This window comes from Phaethon lepturus, unplaced genomic scaffold (assembly GCF_000687285.1).
Source record: "Phaethon lepturus isolate BGI_N335 unplaced genomic scaffold, ASM68728v1 scaffold2995, whole genome shotgun sequence".
NCBI lineage: Eukaryota > Metazoa > Chordata > Aves > Phaethontiformes > Phaethontidae > Phaethon > Phaethon lepturus.
The window spans coordinates 39,192-58,685 of NW_010542505.1; the positions used below are offsets into that span (position 1 = coordinate 39,192).

The 19,494-nt window shown below is 40.6% G+C and overlaps 1 protein-coding gene across 1 annotated transcript in view; it reads right to left on the reverse strand.

The window, feature by feature from the left end:
• The window catches only part of LOC104621520 (glycosyltransferase-like protein LARGE1), a 141,424-nt gene that overhangs the window by 7,115 nt on the left and 114,815 nt on the right, over window positions 1-19,494 (reverse strand). The window contains exons 9-11 of the mRNA XM_010288034.1: window positions 14,006-14,169; window positions 9,268-9,546; window positions 2,758-2,904 (exon numbers count right to left, since the gene is read on the reverse strand). Of these exons, the coding sequence (XP_010286336.1) occupies window positions 2,758-2,904; window positions 9,268-9,546; window positions 14,006-14,169 (590 nt within the window). The remainder of the gene's footprint in view (window positions 1-2,757; window positions 2,905-9,267; window positions 9,547-14,005; window positions 14,170-19,494) is intronic.

The window sequence follows — 19,494 nt, forward strand, 5'->3', positions numbered from 1 at the left end:
TCAGAACAAAGAGGAAAATGAGTACAGGACACCCAAATGTGTGCACACACTAACTATAAAGAAATAATTAGACTGAAAACAAGAATTGTGGGAGTTCAGAATTACATACATATATGTACATACATACAATATATATGGGTCTACATATATACACACATATAATCTGCTGGAGCTAGATCTTGGCCAATGGCTGATCATCACACAAAATGTACTGCAAAATAAGATATGCAGACACCATTACATGGATGATGATGAGGAGTTTCTATCTCATGGTTCATGGAAAACAACAGCACACTCCCCCCCGCTCCGATATGGGACAAATGTTTCATCATACTTTCATTAAGAATTGCTTTTATTTAAAATAAAATTTCAAAACTTTAGTAAACTTTGCCAAATCTAGCAAAACTAAATAGTTATTCCTCTCAGAGCATTCTTCCTCCCTGCCTTGTCCCTTAAAGCTTCCCATTTCAATGAGAAAGATGATTCGGTGAAAGAAAAACTTTCCCAGTTCTGTTCTCAAATGCTTAAATATCTTGCTGGACTTTGGATGCAATCAGTGCATTAGTCAATCAGTTGTTGCTGGTTATGTTTTCTCTGTATGATGCGTCTTCTACCAGCTGTGGTTTTCCTTGCGCCTAAAAACTGTCTTGGCAGTACATCTGTGGTTCACCGCACTGAGCGGGCACATCCTCGTGAGGCACGGTCACAGTCGGCACCTGCAAACGAAGCCGGCAAGCTGGCACAGAGCGAGCCAGTGCCGCCGCGAGTTTCCACACAGCACACCTCGCCAGCCATAGGCGCTCATGTATCTTCCCTTTTCTGCTGGTGGTGACTGGGGAATGTAATTGAGAGCTGTTTTGTACTTCTTAGCTGCCCAGAGGTAGAAAAGGTCACCATTTGGAAAAGAGGTGACAAAAGCAATTTCAGTCAGGGGAAGATTGCAATCTACCATGTGGTGTAAGGGACTGGGATGCTGCAGGCGCTCTCAGCAATCACTGTCGCAGCAGTCTTCCCCAGATCACTCCTACCCGCTCAGCCCCAAATTGCAGCGTTATTAAAGCACCTTGAAGGTGTAGGTGGAAATTCTCAGCCCAGATCACAGCTGCTTTGTGGCTGTTGATAGATTTCAGCAATGAAATGAGCCAAAGCAAACTGGGGAAGCATTTGTAAAATGTGTCGTGCATTAGTATGTACACCAGGTACAGACCGCATGTCCTTCAATTCTTATTTAACCTTGCTCTGGCAAAACACCCACAAAGAGATTTTTGCCTGAGTGAGACTTGAGAAGGGACCTGCAAATCCAGCTGCGTACCTGACATGCCAACATGCCGTATAGCTTGCAGATGAAATCTATAGTGGAAGGCCACCGCTGTGCAGGCTGAGAAATTGATTGTTGGTGGAATGTAACATCTGAAAAACCTGAGGGTGTTATTTTCCACTGGAAGGATTTTTTCTTTCAACTATGGGAGAAACAATCATTTTCTATCAATGATCTCATGTTAATTTGTATGGTTTTGACTGTTAAAGTATGATGGAAGAGCAAAAGGCACTTGCTCTATCAGTATCCTTGAATAATTTTCCAGAGAGGCATGCCTTCCTCAGTCGCCTCAAGTTTCTATTTCAAGGCAGTCACTGGCAGAGGTAGTGTCAGAATTGTATTTTCCAGGCTCACACAGGCTGTCTGCTACGACTTGTGCATGTGTCTGCATGAGGGAAGGGTGGCTGCAATGAGAGATGTGTAACACAGGGATTGGAAAAGTGTGAGGAAAGCTCTAAAGTAAGGGAAGGACAGCAGAGGTGATATAGAGCTCCATCAGCCATGGATAATACCTCGTTTTTTCATAGTTTTTATCTCTAGATCTCAAAATACTGCAGAAAGGAGAGGTGAACATTGTTACTTGCATTTCAGAGATGGAGAACAGAGATGTAAGAAAGCGAACTGATTCGTGTACCACCTCCCAGCAGGGCAGTAGTGGAGCCGAGAAGAGAAGGCAGGTCTCCTAAGCCCCCTCTCTGTGCAATATCATAAGGCCATACTGTGCTCTTCCCATCACTGCAATGCTTTACAAATGTCTGCTAATCAGACCTTACCACACACCCCCAAGAGACAGTTAGCTGGGTAGTTGCATTTTAAAACTGAAGAGTCTGGCAGATAATAGAAGTGACTTGTTCACAGCCACAAAAGGAGTCTGCTTCAGAGAGGAGCTCAAAATTTAGGTGTTCTTCACCAACTTCTAGTCAGAGTACACTTCTACCTCTGCACTGAGAAACTCTAGCTATTTAAGCTGCTGTTTCACACTTTAAAAGAGCACATGACAAGCCTGCATTTGTTTTTCCAGTAAGTCAGTAAGGAAGCAAACCAATGAGCAGAGAGAAATTATTTTCGGTCACAAGGGACATAGCTATCCAGATAGTATTTGGCAGTCAAAAAGCAAATTACACGCACATGAGTGTAATGGTCGCGCTTGATTTTGTAGTGCAATAAAAAATGATGAAAGTAAAACAAATTCAATTTAACAACTGAAGTCCTTCAGTAAAGGGCTATAATACTAGGTAAAATGCTGAGCTTACAGATGGAATATATCCACATATGATTCTGTTCACTGCCTCTCTATGAAAAGAGAAAAAAAATTCCAATAGGTTTCTTAATGGAGCTAGCTAGCTGACAGTGAGAAAGAAAAAAACAAATATTCACAAGAATGTAAAAAAAACTTTAGAGATAATGACAACAGGTTCAGCAAAAGTACTTCCCATTACCTGAATGTGAAGAGGGTTCCCATGTCCAACATAGATAGCAGCTCTGCTTTTGACTTGGGGAAGGAGAGGCGGTAGCGTAGGGTCTCAAAAGCAGGTACAATCAGAGCTTTCTTGGTGTTAGCCAGGTCTAGCTGGATGACAGACTTCCTGGCAAAGAGAAGCGAAAAATAAAAGCAGGAAAAGTTTAAACTGAGCAAGTCACCTGGCTTTTCAACATAAAGAGCAGAGACTGGGCAATTTGATTCTGTAAATGTAACTATGGTCCGTATTTTTTCCCAGGGGTGGTTCATATTTTCCTCTACTTTTGATCTGCTGCTGTAAGAGCAAGGAGAACAACATAATTCAAAAAGAGCTTGCGTATTTGACTGATCAATGCTGCCCTGCATGTCCAGGGGTGCACAGCCCTCTGAACACGGCCAGTTGACCACCCTATTAAGAGAAACATAGTTGAATGTTACTACATATATGGCAAAAGAGCTGCCCAGTCAATGGCAGTTCTAAAAAAATGGGATTTATTCAGTGGGACTTTACAAGGTGAGGAGATGGAAACTTTGGTTGCATTTCAGCCCAGCTATTCTCTGTGCTATGCTGTGCCATCTTACTTGCTTTTCACCTCTGCTTTAGAGCTCTGTGTTTCCTGCAAGTTAAGTGTTACCTTAACACCAATATAGACCATATATTTGCTCTCAAGAACACTGTTGCCATGATGGTTGGTCTTGGTTCAAGGCAAGGCACAGATCTACCGCAACAGGACATGGTGCAAACCAGCAAAACTGTACATTGGCAGTGCTCTTTTGAGTATTGTTGATCATGTGCACAGTAGTGCCCAGAGATCAGAGCTCATTTGTGCTTGGCTCTGTGCACAGGGCAAAGGGGCCCCTTCCTGCAGAGGAGAGCCATGCACTGGATGCACTGAGATACCTCGCTTTTCCCCTTCTTTTGCTGCAAGTGTTTCAGTGCAGAAGGTGTTTCGGTGTATGAGTGTGTGTGCACGTACTGTGTTTTGCACAGTAGGGCCCTTCTCCAGTCAGGGTCCTTAGGACAACTGCCGCGGGAGACCAACAGCTTAGCAACCTTATGCCCTGCCTGCCAGAGGTATTCAGTCTATTCCTTTCTAATAAACTAAAACCCAAAGAAAAAGAAGTTACTTTTCCATCCCCAAGCTGAATCTTACTATGCTTGTCATTAGAAATAACTCTGTCTCCATTTTCCTTTCATTACCTTCATATTTCATACAAGAAGTATGCCTCCCTCTCCCTGTCAAAGTCAGTTCCCCTTAACAGGATTCACTGTCCTGACTTTTATGTTCCCGCAACAAGCAATCAAAGACAATGTTGACAAGCAGCAAACTCTCTACAGCCTTATAAGATGAAGGAATTGGGATCACTGTCATAATAACAGAAGGACCAAACAAACCACTTTTCTAGGCCCAGAATACCTAGAATTCATTTATATTGCCATCAGAGAAAAAGAAGAGGAGCAGGGCTATTTAATAAAATCTGAATTTAGAAAATTTACACCACCCTATATGCCTGTTCTATAAAAAGAAATATGTTCTCAGCGCCTTACTGCAAAGCTTGCATCGTTTAAAGAACCTCTGCCACATTCCAGTGAACTTTTCACAACTGAAGGATTTTAACAGCATCTTATTATAACTTTTTTGTACTTTCTTCAGTAGCTTCTCCCTCATCATCACTGATGGCCAAGATATTTGCATGTAAATAGATGACTCCTTCATAATCAGCCTCCACTTCCAGAATCGTTGAGCGGTGCCAGCATCCAGTCTTTATGATGCTCTTAATGTTTCTTCCTCTTTCACACCTTCATACCTTCTATGAGAGCAGGGGACACTAACATAGTTTCTCTTCCAACATCTCAGTCTTTAAGGACTCTGTGCAATCTATCAGTCTTGAGCAGTATAGCTTTGGGGATTCAGTTCTAGGAAGGAGCAGGTAACATTTGCAGTGATGCTCACCCTTTCGGCTCTGCAAGGTACCAGCAGCTTCCATTTATGGCTGTTGCTATCACTTTGTTTGATGGAGAGCTCAAATGTCCTAGGCAAAAATCAAGGCCTTTGCTGTGCTTGGCACTGTCAAAGAGTAGGAGACAATCCTGCCCCCCAAAGTTCATCACCTGAATTTGAACAAAGATGAAGTAGGTATAGGTATCAAGCAAGGGTAACAGCAGAGACTGTCAGACAGAGCAAGCTGTGTTGAACATGACTCATTTTGTAAGGTATGGGATACAAGCACAACAATCGTGTGGATATCAACAATCCTTTCTGCACACTCCCTACTCTTGCCATCTGCAAATTTAATACAGGTGTCAATGGCAGAACTGTTGGAAAGAATAGACGACAGTGCCTTCATGAAGAAAACCAAAAAGCAGAGGGAACAAACTGATACAAGAGGCTGAAATCACTTGCACCATTAAAGGTCAACATGAAAAGTTAGTAAGCAGAGGTCTGAAAATAAGATGATTGCAGGGGATGCAGCCAAACACAGAAAACTGGTGGAGGTACTTCAAGAGTGAAATAAAATAGCAGGATAATTTCTGCAGAAACATTTTCAACAGATATGTGAGGTGCCCCTTGGTAAGGTCAAAATGGAGGCATTCACCAAAACTGAGCTGGGATCTGAGACATGCTCAGTCAAGAAGTCCAGCAGCACAGACCTCCGAGTAGTATCGCCTGCCTTTGATGTGAACTAGATGACATATAGGACAATGTAAGGGGAAGAAGGAATCAGTGCTGACATCCAGGTGTTGAACCTGAGTGACAAAGGACAACAGAGGCCATGTAAATTGTGATAAAGGCAGGGAGGATTTGGTAGAGAAACAAACACATTCCATTTTCTTCTGATAGCTTGGCTGGCAGTCTGCTCCTCGGACAACCAGCTGAATATCCACCCTCTTCCTATTAGAAGCAAATCTAGTTTTCCTTTTCTGTGGGGTGACTTTTTTTTCCTGTTTTGAGAGCAGGTGCCATTTGCTGGTTGACTGGTCTTGTGATACTTGGAATAGGAAAATTTTCACTGTTGGTGTTGCAAGATATGTGGAATATAACGTAGGGAATATATGTCATTTTGCAAACTAGCACTGGGTAAACTGTTTCATTCCTGCACTATCCTTATGAGGGGTGTTTTTTTCATTCAGTAATATCGATTCAGCACCCATTTTTCTGTATCTGCCCTTTTTCCCCAAACCCCAAAACAAGGATATAAGATTTTTTGAAGAGCTTTCTCTTTGTTAGTGTTGTCCAGGAAACCGTTTCCCAGGTATCTTTGTGTTCAGACCTGTCATTCTGACACAGTGAAGGTTGGGTTAAATTTCTAAATCTACTAATCAATCAACCCTATTTTTCGCAAAGCATGAAAAAAATTAATCTTAAATCACAAGAGTCTTCTCACAGCTCGAATGAACTCCAGCATGTTGATATCAATCTTTTCATCTCCATAGTCCTTTCCAAAAACTAACACAGAATTCTCATCCTCCTGGGGGAAGATAGTAGTATCATTCCCATTTCTGGAAGATAGAGAAGTTCAGACACAGAAAGGTTAGCAACCTAATCCTAAAGCATTGAATTCACACACACAAAAAAAAAAAAAAAAGAAAAAGAGAGAGAGAGAAAAAAAAGAGTCTATTAATTCAAATTAGCTTCCACCATCAGGACTTGGTAAGTGGTTGGTTTGAGATCAACAAATATGTCAGCCACGGAGTTTGTGGTAAGAATCGGAGAGTTGTCAGTCCACTGTTAAATTAATTTGAATGCTCTTCCTCTCTGCAAAAGCAATGAATGCATAGCCTACAAAGGCGTTCAACAAATATAAAACAATAGGCACAACATGAAGTGTGTCTCTTGCTGAGATGCTGAAGAACAACCAGAAATGCTTCACAACTCATGTTGCCAGGGACAGGTATACAACCTGCAGATAGAGCTTGGATGCCAGCTCCCAATTCATGCTAAATGTGTCACTGGAAGCAAAGGGCATATTTTACACAAATGTGCCAGGAAAGAACTTTAATGGTAGCTGTGACAACTGTAGATAGCCTGTGTAGTTATTTTATGCTAGAAGAATCTTTAGGATGACCCACACACCTTACTTGTAGCAACCAGAAAGAGCCTTTACCTCTGAGGCAATAGCAAGATGACCTCTGTAACTAGTGAGGAGAGGTGACAAAAGACTTCAAGTCAGCACAGAACATCAAAGTGTCTGAGTATCGTAAACAGGAAATCTTTAAATGATACATTTCTTTCCTTTTGTACTTCACAGAAGAATAAGGTATGACGAAAAGGGGGTTTGATGGAGATTAAAAGCATTGAAATGGTCTTACTTGGCAGCTATGAAAAACCTCAGTTAGCACAAATCTAAGTGCTAGCAACAGATACCTAGAGGGACAGGTAACCATCAGCTCCTCCTTCAAAACTGTCCGTTACCTTTCACATACAACGCTTTCAAAATATGTTGAAAATGTTTTTCAAAATTCCTTTCTTTCTGAGAATATATTGTCTATAGGGACATATATAGGTAAATCAGCAAACTCGCACTGAGAGGGACTTGTCTGGCTCATCCCATATAAAGTGATGCCTGAAACACACAATTTCTATTTGCTTATGGTTGTTCTATCTGAGGAAATGAAGATGAAAATGTTTGCATGTCTCTCTAACAAACAATCGCTGCCATTCAGACAGATAGCACTAATCAGCTACTTGCAGAGGTGGTGGGAACAGTCAATGCAGAAAGACACAGGGTATCCGTATTTAAAATAGTCTCACTGCACCTCCCTGCTATTTTGCTCAGAAAAATCATTATTGAAAAAGCAACAAAAGCCTCTAGTCTACTCACAAAAAAATCCAATCCCTTTTTAAAAGATCGTAGCAGATTAGCAATTTCGATATTCCCAGGCAGCAGAGACTCACAGAGTTAAGGTGGTATGGCCCTCACAAAAGGCTGGTAGAACAACACAAGGTCTCGAATGCAACAGCTTCCCGTGTGAATCTGTTTTTTTTTTCTGGAACAGCACTAATGGGTGGCACCGCTGTGCATTTAGTCCTATAATACTTTATCACCATAGAAGAATTAGTTCTGTGTCTGTAATATCTCAAGTATATTCTTGGCACATCATTCTGTCTCCTCTTCTCTCTTCTTCCTTTCAGTGCTGGCTCCCGTCAGTGCACTGTGAAGCAGCATGGAGGAAGAAGTTGCTTTTTTAGTACCACATGCCGGTATCAACAGCTGCTATCCTTACTATGTCCAGCGTCAATCCGAAGAAACATAACAGTATGCAACACTAAAGTCAAAGAACAGAAAAGCTAACAACAACTGTCCCTACATGTATCTTGAGGCAGCTGATGTGTACAAGGGACAGAATTATTTTGGAGTCCTCACAGCACAAGTCAAAAAGAAATATCCTTAAAATAAGTGGGAAACAAGCTGACACAGTGTGATAAAACTTCAGTGATGTTATTGAAATCCAGTGTCTTAAAAGCCATGGTGAATTTGGCCCTGTACATGGTTGCAGAAGTTGAAAAAGACAATTAATTCTCCACATGAGGGAGAAGTGAGAAGAAGATGCTGACTGAGTTGTTAAACGTGAAACAGAGAAATTCCTCCATAAGTTTACAATACTGGAAGGTATAATCCCCTTTACACTCCAAAACCCCGGGCCTAGGGACTGAAAGGGATCACCTATAGGCAGACCCTCACTGGAACACTTTGATCAACTTCTACCAAATTAGAACTGAGATGAAAAGCAAAACTGGTCAGGACTAAGGAACTGAAATCCTCCTGTTTGGCCACATGGTGTCCTCCTTGTTCTATGCTTTGGCCTCAGATGACCAGCCTCTGCATGGGAGCAAGGTCTTTATTAAAAAAAGCTCAGTTAATGGATCAGAGGTCTATAGTTTGCTCAGCCCAACCTGCTCACATTCATTATGATACAATATACACCGAGGTCACTCTTCCCAATTTCCTTATGCTAATTATTTTGCCCTGACAGGTGCTGGTGTTGCAGTCATGTTTTCGAGCTGGTTAGACTATCACCCTCTTTTCAAGATACAGTATTGGATTAAGAGTGTGTCACAGGACAAGAAGTTCAGTAATGCTGTGCATGTTTTTTCTGTCACTGGCATTAAGAACCAGTGATGTTTAGGCAAATCATCTGGTTCATATCTCTGCTAATACAGGATGCTTTTGCACATACTTAGTCCAGTTCAATTTTCAAATTGATCCCTCTGCTGCTCTGAGGGAATTACTCTGATGACTAATAGGGCTTACATTTAGACCTGAGTTTTTGCTTTCATAACCGTGTTGCTTTACTTCCAATTACAGCCCCTTCCCCTACCCTAAAAATTCTTGTGCCTTGCTGGGCATTGTCACACCTTAAACATCTATAAGCTACCTCTTTCAGATCTGCTCAAACTGTATTGTTTTTAGGAATATGTGAGAAAGGTGGGGTGTGGAAGGGCTGAAAATGCCTGGGACAGTGGGAGTCCCTCCACTGTCCATTTACCTGAGGTACTCGTAGAGTCCATACATGGGCAAGAAGTCGATGTCAGACAGAAACATGTATGGTGTGCTGATATGCTTCATGGCCACATTCCTCAGCAGATTCACAGGATAGAACTGGCCTTCCTTGTACACGATATGGTAGCCAACATTGTGGCGGCTCATAAGCACTTCTGAGCCCTGGGCGTAGCGCAGAAATTGCTGGGCTTCTGCATCAGAAAGATAGAGTGCTAGGCTGATTGGACCTTCCCAGTGTTTGCAGATGGCTTCAAGCATCTGGAGCCTGAAAGAGGAAAGGTGAGAATAAGAAAAGGCTGTCTCCCTGTCTGGGACTCTTTGCCTGGGTTCATCTGATCAAACGCAGATATCTGTCTCTAAGTGAGACAGATTGGGGTCACTTTATATGCTGTGGAAAGCAATACATATTTCTACAGCACAATTAATCTCATCTAAATTCATGTCTCCTGGACAGATGGACTGCACCCTAGATATGCCTACTTCTCTCCACTGAATACAAGAGAGCCTAAGACAGCCTAGCTTGGATACACACATCCACAACTCTGATACCTAAAGCTAGGTGAAATCAACACCGTCTTTTCTGCCTAAAGCATTGATGCTGCAGGAAAACCCACACGGATGATGGGATTTAATCTGATGGGAGCTTTGAGCAGTTTCAGGGATCTGTCCATCTGGATCTACTTACAGGATAGGGGTCTCGTAATCTTAAACAGTGTCTAGTGCCCAATTCACACTCCAGGTCAAGCTATTCTCAGACACTAACATACTACAGTGCTCTTCAACAAGCTTGTGGAGGAGAAAGGTGTACAGACCCACAGGAAACAGGTTTCCTAAACAGGAAAACCTTCCCCAAATTTTTGCAAGGCAGTTAGTCAGGCCTTAAAAGCTGTTAAAAGTGATAGGTCAAGGGAATATTGACTTACATGTATATTTGCATTGACTAGAAGAAAACTCACTGTCAGGGAAAGGCTAGAAGGATGACACATCAATAGAAATGGGATTTGCTATGTGTAGGGAGTAAGGAGAGAAGGAAGGAGAGACATGGCATTGCTGTGGAATATCAAAAGAACATATCAGACAAAACCATCATTTAAAATACTAATTTGTGTATGTTTTAGCAGTATCTCAAATGTCATTAAATAATTTTTTAAACAGGTTATATCAATGTATATTTTTTAAAACTTCCAGCAGTTAAAATATTATTGATGAAAATGACAACAAAAGACCTCATAGACAAATGTAAATCAAACACAGCCTGGGCAAAATCGTTTAAGCACATTGGGTAATTTATAGAGAATTGCCTAGAGATTAAGATATGCCACCCATAAACACAGCAAGGACTGATTACAAAGCCCCTTGAGTTAATACAAAGGGAAATGATCCTATGCAGCCTGGCCAGATATTCTATTAAAAATTAAAAATTAGGAAGAGTAGACTATGCAACATGATTATCTTCTCTCCCTTCCAAATCCACATTACTAGATTTTTCATATTAATATTTATACAGAACACAAGAAAAGTTTTCTGCATCATTGTAATCAGAGAAAATAATTTCCCCCTCCTACTATCTCCCTAAGCTTTGCAGCAGAAAGGAATAGCAGCAAACACACATTCTGATTTAACATTAATACCTTTTTCCTGCATTTCTGAATGATCATGATGACATCCAAGACAATCTAATAATTTTTCCTTAGGTAGGAGATATTAGCTTTACTAGTCTACACCTGCTACATTATTTTCTTTTTATCTATTATTGAGACAAAGGTTATTATCAGATGAATTAGAAACACAAATCAATAAAATAGATCTAAAACGTATGTGAAGGCTTTAGGCTTTTGATTATACCAATAATAAATAGAGAAAAATACTTTTTTTTTGGTCTTTTTCCAACATAGTGGAAAGCTATTAATCAGGAGACTCCAATTCATCATCACTCAGATTTAGGGCAGCCTCTTAAAAATGGAATATTTGTCTAGGAAGAGATGCAGCAAAATGCCTTTCAAGGACTCCAAGCAGTGGACAAATGGTATACATAACTTATTTAAACAGCACACCTGATAATGCCTGCAAAGCTTTTTGCGATACTTAAGTGGGAACTGGGTTTTGCTGGTATAAATTTCCAGCTGGACAGCTTAGTGCCCTTTACAATACTCCATTTTGCTGCATCGTTCTCATTGACGGGCTCCATTTCCACAAGTTTGTTATGGGAACTGCTGGATGATGCTCCATAATCTACTCTCTGTGGGTTGTTACAATAGTCGTCTTTGACAATAAAACTTAGAATTATGAGTTTATAAGCACAACATGACCAAGTTATTTTGGTTTTGTTAGCGGTCTTGAGGAATTCATTCTCTTAAGGACTCTAGAGAAAATAAATATACTCCTGTACTGCATAATAATGAGGTCATCATTTAGTTGGCAATTTTTTTTTAAGGCCTGTTTCAGTCAAGAGAATTCTGCTGGAATTCAATAGTTTTGTGAGCTTATTTTTTTTCACTTTTCTTCTTAAGAATACTCAACCAATTTACAACTCATTCTCACCTAGACTTCAATCGGCGTAATGTTTATCCTGTCCTTCCTTGTCCACATCCTGATCTCACCCTTTTGTAACTCCCACTCTGATTTCTGAACCCCTGATACATACCATGCCTTTAAAAAGGCTGCCTAACCAAAACGCATGCATGAAAACCACAGCGATCTGTCCAAGCCATTATCCAAGAAAATGTCACATCAGTATAAAAGGTAACAATTAACCAGTAACGAACAACGCTTCACGAAGTCCAGAGCTTCTATCTAAAGACACTGTTGTTAATGTTAATACCCTAAACTGCATCCCTCTCTTCCATTCCCCAAGCCCATAGCACAGGCAAACATAAGCGTGTCACGATAGTCATGTCAGTCTCAACTCCAACAGGACAATAACTGGAGACACTGGGAGTTGCTTTTTTGCCTTTCCTCACCTCAGATGATAATTTGAAAGAACGATGCAGGAATGTGGCATATAGCACATTGTTCATGTACATGCCATCTTACATCCGAGACACTATTCTTAAATGTCTACAGCTATGCTGGAGGAGTTTAATAAAAGTGGTTTAAAGAAGATACAAAAGAATAAGGCAGTAACTGAAAGATGTGAAAGAAAACAAAGCAGCTAAACAGTCCTTTGGTATGATATTATTTATTGATTTTAGCTGAAAGAAAGTATTTCCAACTCAAATCAATAATTTATAGCAACACACCAACAAAGTAGGGAAGATTTTTCCTGCAAAGTATCAGGAGGGCTGTTCTTCTTGAATAAAAATGTGTGGTTCTGTCTATCAATAAAAACATGTGCCCCAGTGAGCATCCAGAAAGGGAAACAGATGCTCAGACTTTGCATCAGTGCCAGTGAATCAGCACTGAGCCCCAGTTCATGCTTTTGAATTAAATTCTAGGGGGGAAAATACTCCATGTGCACACACCAGCTTTACTAATTTACTGAGGCAGTCGCTCAGGATCTGGCTTAATTTATTTCTTTATTTTTTTACTCAAAGGTTTGTGAACACTTAAGAAATGCTTCCTCAATTAAAAATCAATAGAACAGACACTGATGCACATGGTAAATCATAACACAATGTGCAGGACGCAGTGCTGAGGCACTGGCGAAACAGAATAGCTCTCATTCGTTCATGTTTATTTTTAAAACAGGCTGTAAATGCTTCATTGATCTGAATTCCTCTGACCCTTCTGGAATACTGCTGACCCTCCACTGGTGTAGCAGTTGTGGTATTCACGGGTCATGTTGTATTCTGTATGTGCTCTGCTAAATGAAATATCAGTTTCTGGCTAATATTCAAGCAGTTCTGACCTGGTTTGTAACCCACTCTGATAGCAGTAACTACAAAGTATGGACTAGATTCGAACTGAGAAACAGAAGGAGAAAGGAGACTGACAGTTCAAAATTTCACAAAGCTGGCTGATCTGGATTGCACTTTCAGAGCTTCTGAAAAACAACAACTAATTGCAATGGTGGGAATCAGAATGGTGCAGGTAGAACTTGCCAAGGAATATATTTTTTTCTCCCAAATGAAATACCAGTTAAATTTCACTTTACATCAGAACTGAAATTTCAAAAGACTTAAACTAGAAATATTATTCTGAAAAGGAACATTTGTATAAAAATGCAATGACTCATCTCAAAAGAGATTTTTCATTTCACACTGGCACATTAAAAAAAAGAAATTTTATTTTCAACTTCCCAGCTTGAAACTAAAAGATTTAGTTTTGATTTTCACTATAAGAAAAATCACTAATTGAAATGTTCTGCAAGGCAAACGCCAATGAAAGCAAAACTAACGTTGTCTAATGAGGAAACACTGTGTATAAAAACTTGGTCAGCTACAACTGCTTGCCTAAGTCTATTACAAACATCTCCTGTTTTTTCTAAGTTGCCACAAAACTCCATAGATGTCTGACAATCCTGACAAGTAACAACCCCTGCAGTTCCAGTATTCATCCTCTCATGAACTCCACTCACACTCGTGTGTGCACCACAGAACTGAAGTCTGGATGCATGTGTGATTTCTACATGTGCTACTCTTAATTCAAGAAAGGTCTTACAGTATGACATCCAAGTTCCTAGGAAAACGAGTTTTTTCCCTCCCCAAAGCATGACATCGTTGGGTATCTCTGTGTGAAAATATTCATTGTCTCACGCTTCCCGCCAAACAAGAGATTTTCCCTACCTGTCCATTGAAAGCTGAGCCACCAGTGTTACATCGGTATTATCGGAAGCAGGCTCATATTCGTAATGTAGAAAATATAAATGAGTGCGATGGACAGTGAAGCGCTCTCGACGAAATTCATAGCATAAGTCATCCTCGTCCAGCTCAGACAGCTGTTTCTGGAGCTGTAAGGAAAGAAAAGAAAGGTAGGTCCCTTATAATTATTTTAGCAATGCAGAGGGAATGAGGAGGTTGGGAACTTGGAGCATGATGCAATGGGGAGCGGAAGTGGAACACACACAGTAGCAGGGTTTTCCCAAGCCTCGCTCCTGCAAGTCACTGGACAAGAGATTATGAGAAAGAACCCTCTGTAGACAGACCATTGTATTATGGTCCATATATTGTATATACTATCTGTATCACATACTTTCAACATCCTGACTAGCAGTGAAACAGTGAACAAGCACAAGTTTAATAATCGCCAAGTTTCAGAATTAATGCTCCAACGTGGTACATAATGTCATTCCTCATTAGAAGCAGTGTTTCAAACTACTTGTAGACGTACAGCTCCAGCAGACAAGACTTGTACGCTGGACTGAGCAATTCCTGTTCTGCTGCCTCTCTTGGAGAATAGCAACTACTGCTAGCAGCATGGACAGACAGCTGGAAAAGTAACATCTTTGATCATTATTCCACCTCTTGAGGTGGTCTCTGCACCCATTCAATTTTGCAATGAAATGCAGGGGTGCCAGAATTAAGCCTACACTTTTAATGTGATTTATGCTTCTGGGCACCTAGTTTGAGAAACGCAAGGGATGACAGATCGGCAGAGAACAGGTATTTTTTTGGCTCCCTTAGAAACCAAGCCCCTTCAAAGTCAAAATGAGCATCTCAAAGCAATCCAATCCTGAGTCTCTTAGACATGTAGCTTTAAGAGAATACAAGTTTAGCTCTGGGGAAAAAAGGAAGAGAAAAACCGACCAAATATCTATGCAGCTGACTAATTCCATCCCTGAACTATATTATTTTAAAGCCAAATATCTGGCTAGATGATCTAAAATGCATTCATTTAAAGGGAAAAATCAGTTACCTGCTGTAAAACCTACTGCAAAATGTAATGAAGATGAAAATTATATATGGTCTCAACATGTCAAATAGAGTTCTATTTGTGTTGCTCTAAAATGTAGGTTATTAAGAAAGGTATCGTTTTTATATTTTATTTCTTAAAAGCATCCTGTAAGAATTGCATATTTATCAGTAAAAAAGAAAAATATTCATTTTATAGGTATTTTACAAATTTTGATAAAAATCACAGTGCACTTCGAAACTGTTTCATGCAACAAACAGGTGATTGAATTATAGACATCCATTTAGATTTAAAAATCTCTTCTTTTTGTCCTGTACAGAATGATTTAAAGTAATACTTTCACCATCTTCAAGAAAAAAAATGGAAAATGGAAGTGTTTCTTGTTCTAATACTGTGTTAAGAAGAAGAGCTGTTGTTCTTGCAACTATAAGCATAATGGTTGCCATCAACAATAATACTTACAGCTGAATGTTTTCCTGTGAAGGCTGATGGAATAATTCCTGGTATTTTCCTGTACATCACTCTATAATCTTCTTTTGAATAATGGAAATACCTCCTTTGATTTCAATGAGTTTTGGATCAGGCTCTCATTCTTCTGCGCCATTGTTCTGCACGGGTCTTAAAACAACCCGCAAGAGAGACTGCTTTTAGAAAGATGAGAGTCCAAATCTTGACAAACCTTTACTCACGCAAAACTTCTATTGAAATCAAGATCTCTTTTGGTGGAATAGAAATCAGGAGTTCTTTTACGTATTCTTGGAGTTTCATCCATTCTGTTTTAAAAATCATCGTTCAGCTAAGTCTGCACTTTATTTTCCAAATCACATTCAAACAATATTTGAATTAAACCCAATATTTGCAACAATGACTAAGAAGAATATTGTATCTTCCTGTTTCTTCCTTGAAACGAGACATTAGTATGCCCTTAACAGAATTATCAAGGAGGTGATTGAAATTTAAATGGTTAAAACAATAGCAAAGCACATTTCAGGGGTACCTTACTATCCTGCTGTACATACAAATGACCAGGCTAGAAGTTTATAATCGCACACCAGCTATTAACCAGGCAGTCATTGAATGATTATCAGATTACATTCGGGTTGCAAGCTAAGACGATATAAATACTTAATTATGAGTTACAGAATAACATTTGGGGCTAAATTATGGCTTTGTGCACTACAGAGCCCTAGACAGGGGAAGAGGAGGAGACACAGTTTCTTAGGGGCCCCAGTATTTTGATGGTGAAACTCATCAAGTCACAAAGTTGGTGATGGAGGGTGAAGGACAGCAGCAAACATCAGAAGATCCCTACAGGATCCTACAGGGAAAGGATCTTTCCGCTCGTTCCCTCTCTTTCACATGCTCTTCCTGCAGCATGTCTTAGGGTCAGGATTTTTTCTCTGTCCTGTCAGACTTTTTCTGCTATCAGCTATGCTGATAGTCCGCAAGGCTCTCCTTGGCACTTCCCATGACTCACGCTCGCTACTGTACGTAGTGCTGGGACCCCAGAGAAGAGATGGGACGGCCGCGTCCATACCCCTTGGAGAGAACAGTCCCCAGAAGGACCACGGGCACGGTGTTCTCTGACTGTCCCCCAGCCTCTGCCCCCAGCACCCTCCACTCGAGCGCAGGCAGGCTGCCAGGGAAAGCCCAAGCACAGGCTGCCCGAGAGCCCTGGCTAATATGTGGGCGTCACTTGGCAGGACCAGACACGCAGCTCCATCAGCACTTTGCCGGAATGCTCGTGCAATCCTTGCCTGCTCATGCCATGAGCCTAAACTGCCTGGCAGCCTTAGGAACCAAACTCTGCAGGCTGTGCAAACCCAGCTTACTGAAGGTGTGCTCCTTCAGGTAGGACAACCAGCGCAGGACAGGCTGTGGTTTGGCCTGTAGTGTTGTCACTGCGCACGTGGCAAGCCATCTGCATTTGGGATGGGCCTATCCTGGAATGGCGAGGCAACAGGCACTGTTGAGTATGTGATTATCCATATGAAAACTCATCTCCTCCTGAAAGCAACACTGGACACACTAGACATTCTGGATTTGGTCCAGCAAAACCCTAGACATTCTGGATTTGGTCACAGGCTATCTCACTGAAGCTAATGGTACAATGTGCACAAACCATCAGGACCAATGTGCTGGGTGCTGCACAGTTCTATGCAGTTTAAAAGCCCTTTCCCCTCTCTCACTTTCTTTGTTCCCCCCAATTCACATATACATTCAGATACACATGCCTCAATGTAATTTACACATATAAAGGCTGCTTCCTCTTTACTATGAAGAGACACAATCTGTAAGTACATACTGCACATTGTCACTTGCCACTAACACACATACTTAAAATGAAGAATGTTAAAGAGGCACAACATTCAAAAGACAGGGAATTGTCTAAGACAATCACATATATGTCCTTATGTATCTCCTTCTAAGTTAGCTCATATTATTTTTCAGTTACATCACATAAAATGTCTCCAATGATATAATCTTATCTCCAACATGCATATTGCATGGCTCCATTATTGACAGACAAAATACTTACAGCTTGGTTTAAGGTTTGTGCCCACATTATGCCTTCGTGAAAAGATGGGTTTATAATGGGAACGGCTGACACATCTATGCAAACAGATGGCATCCCCATTATGAAGCCCTCCATTATATTTATAACAATATGCCTAATATAGCAAAGACTTCTCAACCTTAGAGTGACAACGTGTATCCTCATAAGCAAGTACCTGCTTAGCAGGAGATTCACTGTTTCTACAAGATTTTCAATATTAAGGCTACTTGCCACTGAGCAGGTGGGAAATGTCCCCTCTAGGAAACACTCTCACAGTTGAAAAATGTATTCTTTTCAGACTGTGTACAGATGTTCTCTTAGGAAATACTGTAGTGGGAAAAACCAAGTGCTTTCATTAGCATTATGACGCTACTTGTTTCAGAAATAAAAATGGCAGCCATGACATGCATAATGCCAAAACATAGAGAAAAATATATTAAAAAATATATGCTAAGTTACTTTTCTGGGCAACCAGCTATGGCAGGTGATCAGATTTCATCTCAGGAAAGGCAATCTTTGAAGCCATGCTGGCCAGAGAGGCACAGGCCAGAAGGTATTCAACTCTACCATAAATTGTCACGATTTAGCAGGTCTACTTGTCCGACATACATTTGTATGAGATGAGGTGGTGTTTTCCATTCATGTTATAGATGGCAGACCCATATGATACATGGCACACAACATACCTTTCCCCAGCAAACTAGTCTGCTCATAAATGTCTCTTCCTAAGGCTGTTCGCAAATTTGTGATTTGCTTGGTTTTTTTTTTTTAACTTCTGTGTCACAGAAACAATTTACTTCCCACCAAGATCTACAGGATTTCATCTCAGTTGAGATCAACCCAAAATCCCGGATCAGAAATATTTTCTCAGGGATTAATGATATTTTAAAAAAAGCACCAACAAACAATATTTTGTGTCTAAAGGCTATTTAGATCTTGGGGAAGGGGATAAAAACCCTAATGTAAGCATCTCTCCCTCATCAAGTGTTTAAGGTGAGGTGAGATGACACTAGGCTTAAGTCACTCAGTATCATGTTAACAGGAACGGAGTAGCTTAGATGAAAACTTTTAACTTTCAGATCATCTTTCCTTCTCCCAGGTGTGCACAGTTAAGATTCATAGCACAAAATCAACTCAGCTTAGCCACTGAGATGAAAACTAACACCAGCCCAGGATGAAACTATAATCTGGTTATAAAATGCAGCAGTTTCATTTCCTCCTGTGTAGCTGTCCCAGTTCCCACCAGTAGGCAATTTGGATTGCAACATTTAGCACTTTCAAAATGTGTAAATTAACTGTTGCCTTTAGCATGGCATAAACAAAGCAGATGATGATGTAGGGAGGAAAAAGCATTCACTGAGTCTTGTTTGGGATGACCTACATAAAGTACTTCTGGCTTCTCCAATGATTAGTAATAAAAGCCAGACTAATCCCCCGTCAATTAAACCTTTATTCCTTCCACGCCATAAAATTTTGTACATTCGCTATGGGTCAAATTGAGCCTTCTGTGAAACAAAGCTGTGCTAAGGACAAAGAGGATAGTGTCTGATCAAGCCTACCTAGCAAGAGGAATTTTGCTGCAGCATGTAAAAAGTAGCTAATACTAGTGCTGAATGGAAGTAATGACTTATCTTGACTGCAAATAATCAACACAATTAAGAACCCGATTTTTAGGCATGCATAACATTTTAGACAGTTCTGTGTATGTGAAGTACAACTTTCCTTGATCTCAGCTGCAGAGGTCAGATCTTGGTAGTCCTCTGCACCTGCTTTCCCCAGGTCCCTGACAAACCTTCTTAGCTGAGCGTTCCCAGACCTCCCTTGCAGCGCAGTCCCTTGACATGTTGGTCTCCTTGCTTTTGTTTC